Source organism: Trichechus manatus, unplaced genomic scaffold (genome assembly GCF_000243295.1).
Source record: "Trichechus manatus latirostris isolate Lorelei unplaced genomic scaffold, TriManLat1.0 scaffold00027, whole genome shotgun sequence".
Classification (NCBI taxonomy): domain Eukaryota; kingdom Metazoa; phylum Chordata; class Mammalia; order Sirenia; family Trichechidae; genus Trichechus; species Trichechus manatus.
In genome coordinates, this window is record NW_004443963.1 from 20,018,555 (window position 1) to 20,030,256 (window position 11,702).

The following is an 11,702-nucleotide window of genomic DNA, read 5'->3' on the forward strand; positions in this document are numbered from 1 at the left end:
GGGCTGTGCATTCTTTGTTGTTTGCTCATCTGTGGGCATGATACTTCTCACCTCCTTCTCCAGTGGGCAGGGTCAGTCACTCAGGTATGGTACAGCAGGGCAGGTCCAGCTGAAGGGGACTTGCTGGGATGGGTTGTTTGTGGCATGTATCAGGGCTGACAGTGCGGACCGGGAATCAGTGCAGGTCAAGTTCCAGTCGGCCGTGCTTGTACTGCTTGGGAGTGTGATTTTCAGTGCATGGTGCAGGTAGGCAGGAAGGAGTGGGTAGATTGTGATGTGTGGAGCTAAGATGGGTATGGGAAAGATGAGAGAGAGGGGAGAGGAACAGGAGCCAAAAACACGCGCACAAACAAAAAAGAGTGCTAAGGGAGCTTGCTGTTGGAGTGGAGAGAAGCAAGACTGAAAAATGAGGAAAAAATAAATAAAAAAAAAAAAAGAAAAAGGGTAAAAAAAAAAAAATAAATTGAGAAACTAGAAATGAAGAAAGACAAAAAGGCAATAAGAGAGCGAAGTAAACAAAACCAAGAAAAAAAAAAAAACCCAAAAACAAACAAGAAAAAAGAAATGCTCCCAGGGATGTCCTTGTGCATCTGTGCAGAGTAAGGGAGTAGCTTCCAAGCCGCGTGGTACTGCCCAGCTAGAAGGGGCTCCCAAGCCGAGAATAGAAAAGGAAAATAAACAAACAAATCAAAACAGAACAAATCAGAGCAAACAAACAAAAAAGGCCCTGGGGTCCTACCAGCATGGCGGCACAGGCCGGGAAGCAGTTTCACAGTCAAGTGGTGTTTCACAGCCTTTCAGGAAGAAGCAAAGATGGCTCACGGAGCTAGGTATTTGAGAAAGAGGAGGGGGAGGTGGTGAGAGGTAAAGAAGAAATCTAAAGAAGCGGAAAAAAGCAACACCAGCAGCCAACAAAAGGCACTCGGAGCCGGCCAGTGCAGGCGGGTGGAATCCAAGCGACACTGTGGTGCTTCCTGGCCAAGAGACTGTGGCTGCAGGAAGCAGAGCAGGCTAAGTGGGGATGAAGAAGGGTGGGGGTGGGAAAGCCTATATCACTGGTTACCGGTTGTTCTGTCTCCTGCTGGAAGCTCTGTGAAGCTGCTTGCTCGTACCCCCTGTTTGCTAATCTCCGATAGGAGTCCAAGATGGTGGATCCGTGCTGCGGTAGCTGATAGGGGACCTCTGCATGTATCTCTCCTCGCTGTCTGTTCTCGGTCAGTTTCTTATTCCATTCGGTGCTTGGCTGAGTTCTTTATCTCTTCATTTGATGGTTAGGGTTTCAGGATTGACGTGTGACTCTGTTTGACTTAGTTTTTCTGCACTTTGCTGTGGCGGGACGATGTGGTGCTTCTGACTGTAGTGCCATGTTGCCCGGAAGTCCCAAGTCTGTAAATCTTTATGGAGGCAGACTGCCACATCTGCCTCCTGCGGAGCTGCTGGTGAATTGGAACTGCTGACCTTTTGGTTAGCAGCCGAGTGCTTTAACCACTGTGTCACCAGGGCTCCTCCTAGCACACATAATAGGGTCAATAAGTATTTTTTGAATGAACAATTGAGTACTGTATTTGTTGTGACTTTCAGCCCTTTGGATACCTCTGGACTTCTTTTTTTTTTTAAATAGTTTTTTATTTTATTTTTTGGTTGTTCAGAAAAATACACAGCAAAACATACACCAATTCAAGTCTCTACATGTACAATTCAGTGACATTGATTACATTCTTTGAGTTGTGCAACCATTCTCACCCTCCTTTTCTGAATTATTCCTTTTCCATTAACATAAACTTACTGCTCCCTAAGGTTCTTATCTAATCTTTTGAGTTGCTGTTGTTCAATTTGATCCCATACAAATAGTTCTTAAAAGAGCATAATGCTCAAGGCAGACATTTTTTACTAGTTAAGCTAAACTACTGCTTGTTTTTTTTTTTTTTTCATACTTTTGCAGTAATTTTTTTATTGTACTTTAGATGAAGGTTTACAGAGCAAATAGTTTCTCATTAAACAGTTAGTACATATGTTGTTTTATGACATTGGTTAACAACCCCACGACATGTCAACACTCTCCTTTTTCGACCTTGGTTTCCCTATTACCAGCTTTCCTGTCCCCTCCTGCCTTCTAGTCCTTGTCCCTGGGCTGTTGTGCTCCATTAGTCTCATTTTGTTTTACGGGGCTGCCTAATCTTTGGCTGAAGGGTGAACCTCGGGAGTGACTTCATTACTGAGCTAAAAGCGTGTCCAGGGGCCATACTCTCGGGGTTTCTCCAGTCTCTGTCAAGCCAGTAAGTCTGGTCTTTTTTAGAATTTTGTTCTAAATTTTTCTCCAGCTCTGTCTGGGACCCTCTATTGTGACCCCTGTCAGACCAGTTGGTGGTGGCAGCTGGGCACCATCTAGTTGTACTGGACGCAGTCTGGTGGAGGCCATGGTAGTTGTGGTCCACTAGTCCTTTGGACTAATTTTTCCTTTGTATCCTGTTTTCTTCATTCTCCCATGCTCTCGAAGGCATGAGACCAGTGGAGTATCTTAGATGGCTGCTCACAGGCTTTTAAGACCCCAGACGCTGCTCACCAAGGTAGAGTGTAGAACATTTTCTTTATAAACTGTGTTATGCCAATTGAGCTTGATGTTCCCCAAGACCATGGTCTCTGGGCTTCTTCTTGTTATTTTTTTAAAAACAGTTTTATTGAAATATAATTGACATACAATAAGTTGTACATAGTTAAAAAGTACAATTTGATAAGCTTTGATATATTATCTGCCAGTGAAACCATGACCACAATCAAGGTAATTAATATATCCATCACCTCAAAAAGTTTACTTGTGCCCCCTTTTTTTGATTCTTCCCTCCTGTCCATCCTCCCTCTCCTGTCTCCAGGAAACCACTAGTTTGCTTTTTGTCACTATTGACTAGTTTTTATTTTCTAGAATTATCTATCAATGAAATCAAACAGTATGTACCTCAGACTTTTTTTTTTCCTAGCTCTCACTCAGTATTGTTATTTTGAGATTCATCCATGTGTGTATCAACAGTTCATCTGTTTTTGTTTTTTTTCTTAACTTCTGAGTAGTACTCCACAGCATAGATGTACCAGAGTTTGTTCAACCATTCACCCCTTGAAGGACATTTGGGTTGTGTCCAGTTTTGGGCTATTAAAAATAAAGCCACAATGAACATTTGAGTACAAGTGTTTGTATGGACATATATTTTCTTTTCTCTCGGGTAAATACTTAGGAATGGAATGTCTGGATCACACTGTAGGTATATGTTTAATTTTCTAAGAAGTTTCCAAAATATTTTCCAAAGTGGTTATGCCATTTTCTGTTCCCAACAGCAGTGTATGAAAGTTCTAGTTCCTCCACACCTTTAACACTTGGTATGGTCAGTCTTTTTAATTTAGCCATTTTAATAGGTGTGTTCATTGTGGTTTTATTTTGCATGTCCCTAATGCTAATGAATGGAGCCCTGGTGATGCAGTGGTTAAGCGCTCGGCTGCTAAGCAAATGGTCGCGGTTCAAACCCACCAGCTGCTCCATGGGAGAAAGATGCGGCAGTGTGCTTTCATAAACATTACAGCCTAGGAAATCCTATGGGGTAGTTCTCCTCTGTCCTATAGGGTCACTATGAGTCAGAATCAGGTTTTGTTTTGTTTTTGGTTTTAACGTCAGTGTTGTTGAGCGTCTTTTCAGGTGCTTATTTGCTATCTGTGAATCTTTTTTTTTTTTTTGTGAAGTGTCTGGTCAAATATTTTGCCCATTTTTGTATTGTGTTGTTTGTTTTCTTGTTATTCAGTTTTGAAAGTTTTTTTTAAAAATATATTCTTTACATAAGCCCTTTATCAGACATATAATTTTCAGATATTTTCTCCCAGTCTGTGGTTTGTTTTTTCATTCTCTTAACAGTGTCTTCTAAGAGAAGTGTTTCATTTTGTTAAAGTCTAATTTCTCAATTTTTTCTTTTATAGATTGTGCGTTTGTAGTTGTATCTAAGGAATCTTTGCCTAACTCAAGATTACAAAGGTTTTCTCATAGAGGTTTTACATTTCTGCTTTCTGCATATCTATGCGGTTTCTCGAAGGAGTTGTCTATGCTTGCTGTGCCCATGGCTTCACCCCCTTACGTCTCTGCCCCTGAGTCTCTCCCCGTCCCCACTGACCTCTGGGATGCCCTCAATGCCAAATCCAGGTGTCATCTCACCAGTCCATCCACAGCACTTGGCAAAAGCACTACTCTCTCGCTTTAAACTCTTTCCCCCAGTTTCTATCAACGCTCTGTGAAGCCCTATGGGCTGGGTCGGAGCCTCCTCTTAGCGCTTCCTCCTGCTGTGGACCTGAACAGGGTGCTGAAGTTATAGTGACCTGGGTCTGTCTTCCACCCGCTCCTTCACCGCTAGAGGCTCACCCCCTGCGGGTGCCTGGCACTCTGGGAAGGTTTGTAGACTGAATGTAGGAGAGAATGCCCTCTCTCTATCTCAGCCCCCAGCTACAGATGAGGCAACCCTGGGGTAAGGGATTTAGCTCTCACATTTGAGATAAAATCCCAATTCCCATCATGGCTTATGTTGTTGCTAGCTGCTGTCTAGTTGACCCCAAGTCATGGCGACACCATGCACAATGGAAAGAAATACTGCCCTGTCCTTTACCATCCCTATGATTGGTTGCAGATTGGACCATTGTGATCTATTGGGTTTTCATTGACTGATTTTCAGAACTAGATTGCCAGGCCTTTCTTCCTAACCCATTTTAGTCTGGAAGCTCATTTGAAATCTATTCAGCATCACAGCAACATTGCAAGCTTCCACTGACAGACGGGTGGTGGCTGCACATAAGATGCATTGGCTGAGAAGTAAACCCGGGTCTCCTGCATAGAAGGCAAGAGTATGGTCCTGACCTCTTGGATCTCATCGCTGCTGGCCTTCTTTTCACTTCCTGAACACACTATGCTCCTTCCTGCCTCTCGCCCTTGAAGTGGCCAGTCCCTCTGCTGCTCTTTCTCTTATGGGTCTGACAAGGGCCTTGTAATTCAGATCGCAGCTTGAAAGTCCCCTTCTCAGAAAGGTCCCTTCCACCACCCAACTGAAAGGGGCATCTTGATTTCTGTTACCATCACTGGTTGTGATTACTTTAATGGCACGTCTTCACCATCTGGCATTTTCTCATTTATTTGCTTGTTGTGGTTAATGAAACGTCGGCTTCAGTAGAGCAGGGACCTGTTCTCCCCTACTTAGGGGTGCTCCATGTTGGATGCTGAATATTGAATGTTGAAGACAGTGAATTAGGGCAGAGCTAAATGAACCCAGATGTCCAGCCAGGCCTCTTTTCCTGCCTAGGTTTCCCCGGTCCTGCCATAGCCCAGGAGTATTCTGACCAGGTCCTTGTGCCTTGGGGGGCTCCTGGCTGGGTAGCTATGTGAGCCTGCCCAAAGCTCAGCCCACCTCTCTTTCCTCCCCTCCCTGGGGAGGGGTCCTCTCAGGGCCTTCACCAGGCTTGGGAGCCAGTGGGGCAGGAGGAGGGTTTGGCACAAGGAATAGCCCATATGGCCCAGCTGGACAGGGCCTGGCCTGTTGCCTGTCATTGTACAAATGGGACAGATGTCAAGAGAGGGAGAGAGGTGTTCAAGGTTACACAGTGAGTCAGCCACTGTGAGGGCCTGGAATCCACCTCTCCTGCTGGCAGTGAAATTCCCCAAATTAAAAGCGAGAGGGTCAGCAGGTTCATAGTGCCCCAAGGCTGAGGAATTTCCTGACTGGACCCAGCCTGTCCATGGACCCTGCCTGGGCAGGGCTTGGTCGAACTGGCCAGGCCCAAGGAAAGGAGGTGGGAGAGTGGGTGTGTGGCCCTTCACCCCCTGACTCAGGGGGCATGACAGTGGTGGGACCAGACAGAGGCATCCCCTTGGCTGACGGGCACTGACTCAGGCAGAGGTGATGAAAGGAGCAGGGCTCTCCCACCTGTGACTCACCCTACCACCCATCTGCCTCTCCTGAGGGAAGCTCCCAGGAGGTTGTGGGACACACAGCAAGGGCCCATTCCCAGCCCAAGGCTGGAAGGCTGGGCCCCGAAAGGGGAGTGGTGTTCAGCCTGTTTCACAGACACTCTCTTGCTGGGAGACAGCCGCTTCCCACCTTGTCTCCACCCCAAGAAGTTTCCTTTTCCATCTCAGTGGGATTCTGCTGCTGCTGGGGTTGGGCGTTGCCTGATTACTGTGGCAAGGGAAGTAGACTGGACCGGGCTGGCCAGGGGCGTTAGACGATGGGCAGTCATGACCAAGATGATGAAAATGATACTTGTCAGTTATTACTGAGTTGTTTGTCCTGGGCAAGCCACCATGCTCAACATTTCCCATCTGTGATTTCATTTAATTTTCACAAGTAGATGCAATTATTATCCCTATTTTAGAGGGGAGGAAACTGAAGCGCCAGGGTAGGTGGAGTGGTTTGCTCAAGGTCACCTGCTAGGGAGTGGCAGGGGTGGGATTGGAACCTGCGGCTTCTAAGGGAGCTGAGTCCAGGTTCTTCCGTGATGGGTTGCCCTCCTGAGGAGGTTCCCCTAGGGAGGGGCCTTGGCCTTGCTTTTCTCCTTCCTGGCGAACTGTGCATACCTGGCCTGGAACTGCTCTCCCACCTGTGTTCCCTGGGCAGAGTGGGTGCTCATGGGGGGGGGGGTCTGTCAAGTGAATAACTGAGCCGTTTTTAGGAGCAACTCTCTGAGTTACCAGAATGTTCTTTCTTCCTCTGCAGCAGGGCAGGGCCCCAGGCAGCCCTACTGTTCCACCGGTTCACATCCAGTGTTTGCCAAATAAATGGAGGCATGAATGCATGAATGAATCACTTCTGCCTATGCCATGGAGGACTGGGGCATACCTCTCATCGCCAGGTTGCTGTGAGGGTGAGATAGCTTTGACACACGCCTGGCTGCCCTCTCCACTGCAGGAGCGGTGCCAGGCTCAGGTGTAAAGCACCATGGAACAGGTGCTTGTGGGTGCTGTTCTCCTCCTTCACCGGTGCCACTAACTGGAGCTTGCACTTGGGAAGAAAGTGCCCCTGGGCCTGGGGGAGGAACTAGGTGGCTGGGCTCTTAAGGAAAGGTGGGGTCCTCTCCCGCCGTGGTGGGCCCTGGGCTCAGGCATGTTGGCTCACTCCTAAAGCAGCTCTGTAATTACCCAGCCTGAGAAAAGGGCTGAGAATCCAAGCACCAGGTTTGGGGGTAGACCTTGGCTCAGGTGGGCTCTTCTCCACCTTGCCTACCTCTAAGGGTCTTGTGGTGTGGGGTAGACACCATCTAGAGCAGGCTGGGGGGTTCCCTGCCCACCCCTTCCATGAGAGGCATCCTTGTTTTTAAAGACCTGCATCCAAGACTGGGGGCAGTTCGCGACCTCCTGCAGCCTGTGTCCAGTGTGGAAACAGACTGCGACAGTGGGCACACGAAGGTGTCCTGTGTTGATGGGACAGGTGGTCAAAAAGTGCCCCATGACAATTGTGCCCATCCTGGGGTCAGTCATGCTGAGGATGACCAGCTGCTTCTTGCAGCCAGCGGGGGCTACGTCACTCCCCCTTCTCCATCCAGAAAGGCGCCCCATGAACAAAACAAGCTGGGGCCACACACAAAGCTATTATATATCATGCTTTTAATACAAACTTAAAAAAATCTGGAACAATATAAACTGTACAGATTTGATCAATCTTCTCGTTCTGTTTTTAAACTAAATCTCTAAACACACCAATGTCCCATTCCAAAATATTGCACAACATTCTGAATACAAAATGCCTGATTGTATTCCTCCTTCACTAAAGAAAAAGTTCATTACCTTACTCCCCCAAGTTCCTCTCCACATTCACCTCAATGCCCCCCCTTCCCGTCCCTAGCTAGGGAGAAAACTAGAGAATCTATAGCTCACTGCATTGAGAAAAATACATCATTCCGGACTAAAAGCTTACATTCGTCACAAGACAATCCACCTTTTGATTTGTTCCTGGGAAGGCAGGGTAGATAAAAGAGGGTGGAAGGGGAGAAAAAAGGTTTTATTCTCCTCTTTTTTTTTTTGTTTTAAAGTTTGTTTTTCCTGAAAAAATATCTTTGTTTCTCTCCTCTGTTTAAGAAAAAATCTTGAAAAGAAAAAAATTACGTTTTTTTTTTTAACGTTAGAAATATACATATATTATATATACCTCTTACATTTTACAAATGTAGCAAATTATTCAATACAAACGGACAACAAAAAATGTAAAAAATAAAAAAAAGAAGTCTTCCTACGAAATCAGGTAAATTAGTGCAGGTTTTTGTCTTCTTAAAAAAAATAAAATTGAAGCAAAAATGCCTAGATTTGAGACGAGACAGACTGAACTGGGCCCAAGATGCCAGCCCTGGAGTCATGCTCCTGAACACACATTCTCTTCCTATTTCAAAAGACACTGAGGGGTTGGGCTCCCCTCTCCCTGGACGTGGTGAGAAACAAGCAGACCTGGGTGTGGGGGTACCTGTGTGCATGAGCTGGGAGGGGGGATAAGGCAGCTATCCGCCTGGGCCTGTTACCTGTGTGGGAGCTGAGGCCGTGGGAAAGGGGGGCCCAGACTGGGCTGGCCCCTGAGAAGTCTAGGGGACAGCTGGTGCTGGGCTGAGAAGCCTGGGCATTGCCCCGCTGGGGGAGGTAGAGCTGGTGCCCATCGCGAGAGGCGGCTGGCAGTATCTGGGCTGGACCCACTGCCACAGCAGTTGCCCACCTGGGGTCACCAGGGACAAAGGGTTGGGGTCGGGGGCCAGGGATTTTGGTACTTTCTGGTGAGGGGGCCTTGAGCCATGTGGCCAACCTGCCAAAGCATCGTGGCGTGGAAGCTGGCCCACCAGGGTTGGGGAAACCACCTCTCTTCTGGTAGAGGAAGGAAGCGAGCGCCCTTTTAGAAGCCAAACTCACCATGTGGGATGGCCGAGCGCTTGTCCAGCCCAGACTGACCAGGAGCCCACTCCTCACAGCACCAAGGCCCAGTGGTGTTGGGTCAGGGCAGTGAGAGGCGACGGGAAGAGTACCAAGAAGTTCCCGATCAGACGGGGGCACAGATGGACTAAACAGAACTACAAGCAAAAGACCCAAAAGTCTCACTTCAAGGCTCAGAATGGCACACCACAGGCACTGACCAAACCCCCACCCCAACAAGGGTGCTCAGGCGAGCAGCTCCCACCCTGGGCTAAGGACACACAACAGGACGGCTGAAGTCTGAGGACTTCTCTTAGGCATTAGAGACTTGGTTATTCCCTCAGCCCCTCAGAGCTATCCTTTTCTTTTGGTCAAAAACAAAAGTGCAGATCCCTCTGCAGTCTGGAAACCAGCTCCGCCTGCAGTGCGTTCCCCTGGGAGTGTCTTAGGCTCAGCCAGTCTCACCTCATGGTGTTGCGCCCTGCAGAAGACTCCCAGCCTGCCCCCGGCCCATCCCCAACCTCAGAGAAAGAAGCACCTGCTGGGACCCAGAATCACATCTACAGGGGGAGTTTCACATGGCTTGGAATCTTTTACAACAGGGCAGCAAACCACACACACGCACGCGCACACACTTTCCAGCTCCCACCCACAACCTCAGGCCCAGGGAATGGACTGCTTGAGAGAGGCCACAGGGACCGATGGCTGGGTCTGGCTCTCTCCAGGCCCACGAGTGACAGTCTGGGACAGGTGGGGATGGCGAGGTGGGGCCACAGGATAGAGATGAAAGGAATTCAACTAGACAAAGTACAACTCTCCGCAGTCACAGATATCAGCTCTAGGGGAAGGTGTCGAGTGGCCAGCCAGTGCTCCCTGTGGCCCAGACCTGAGAGAGAGTGGGGGCTGGGGTCAGACCTATTGGGGGTGGCAGGGCCTCAGAAGGCCTGCTGAGGTTGGATGGCTTTGAGTGAGAGGGTAGCTGGGTGACAGAGGCAGTGACGCAGGGCCAGCCTCTCGCTGCTGCAGGGAAGGGCGGGCCCAGCTGCAGCTCTTCTTCCCTGGGAGCTTAGACACACCAATCCTAAACCAGGCGTGTGGAAGAGGGAGAGAGGAAGCAGGGAGCAGCCATTCACATCCGGACCATTCTTAGCACAGGAAGCCACTAATTAAAGATGTTATATAGAAAACTACATGTAAAAAAAAAGAAAGAAAGAAATGTAAAACCCAAACCAACCGAATAAATCAGAGAGAGGCAGGAAAATAGCGGGGGGTGGAGTTAAGCTCGACTTGGTGCTTCGGGAGCCCCTCCCACTCCGTGCCTGGGCTGGATCTTTTTTCTAGAAGTGAGTGAGAAGTTTGGAAATCTTTTTGTATATTTTTCTTTTCCTCTTTTTTTGGCCTTTCCTTTCTTTTCTCTTTTCCGTGGTCTTGGGTGCTCCTGGCCCTGTGAGTGGGTGGGTGGTCAGTTGGCCAGCACAACGGGCTGGAAGGGCTGGCTGGGATACTGCATGGTGTTCAGGTTGTAGCTGAGGCCTTCCACAAAGGGAGTCTTCTCCAGGAAGAGGCTGTTGGCGCCACCCCCAAATACCTGGGCCATGTCGAAGGTGCTACTGTTGCAGGTGCCGGCCCCACTGCCCCCAAAGGGGGCTGGGGTGCCACTGCCCTGGCCATCAGCCCCATCAAAGAAGAGGCTGGGTGAGCCACTGCCGCTGTACACGAACTCCTTGGCATTGGGCGAGAGCTGGGATTGTGGGGCCGGGTTGGCTGTGATGAAGTTCAGAGAATGCATAGACAAAGAGAGGCTCTTGTGCTTCAACAGGTTGTTGGTGGGCGATCGGGCCAGGCAAGGTTGCTGCTGTGGTGGCTGCTGGCCACTGCCCCCACCGCTGGCCACACCCCCACCACTTGATGCTGCACCACCCTTCTTCATCTTGGTGGAGCCAAACTTGGTGGCAGCAAAGGAGGCGGTGGTGAAGGTGATGGGCTGGGCAGAGCGGGGGATGAAGGTGGGGCTGGGCGACTGGCCAAAGGATGGTGATGGGGAGTTAGACAGGGAGCTGTCCTGGCTACCGATGGGCACAAAGACTTGGGCATCAGGGTTGAAGCTGCTCTTGATCTCCTTGTCCAGCTCGGGGGCCCCACAGCCCTCGCTGTCATCCAGGTACAGCACTTTCACAGCCCCCTTCTCACCAATCTGGTAGGACACCTCGAAAGGGTCAATCCAGACGCTCAGCTCCTCAGGCACATTGGCCCGCACGTCCTCCACTGCCAGGCCACTCCGCTTGGCAGCCAGCTCCACCACGGGGTCCACCGTCTCCCCAATGTGGACACAACGGAATCCAGAACCCTTCAGCGGCTTGTCAGGGTACCAGTGTCCTTCATACTTCTTTTTCAAGAGTCGCTCTAGCTCCTCGCCAAACAGGTCTGCACGGCGCCGGGGCAGCTTGTTGTACAAATAAGAGATGATGAAGTTCAGGGCCACTTTGATCTCCAGCTGCATGGTCCTTTCCTAGGCAGAGAATTGGCACAGGGCACGTGCACAGGTCACAGGCGGTGGCAGGAGATGTAGGATGGGCAGCCTTGGGCTCCAGATGGCTCTGGGAAATAAGAAAGAGGGAGAGGGGCACCATGAGTAGATTTGCAGGGAGACAATGACAAACAGAAATGACCACCAACTGCAAAGGACCAAGAGAATAGCACCAACTTCAGGGCATGCGAAAGCTGGACAAGGAATAAGGTAGGCCAAAGAACTGACACCTTTGAATTACGGTGTTAGCGAAGAATATTGAATATACCACGG

General features: G+C 49.3%; 1 protein-coding gene across 1 annotated transcript; it reads right to left on the minus strand.

Annotated features, from left to right (window-relative positions):
• Positions 1-10,240: 10,240 nt before the first annotated feature.
• On the minus strand, positions 10,241-11,702 carry TOB2 (transducer of ERBB2, 2). The gene has a single exon (XM_004373901.3). The coding sequence runs from the start codon at positions 11,400-11,402 to the stop codon at positions 10,365-10,367; it is 1,038 nt and encodes a 345-aa protein (XP_004373958.1). The 5' UTR covers positions 11,403-11,702; the 3' UTR covers positions 10,241-10,364.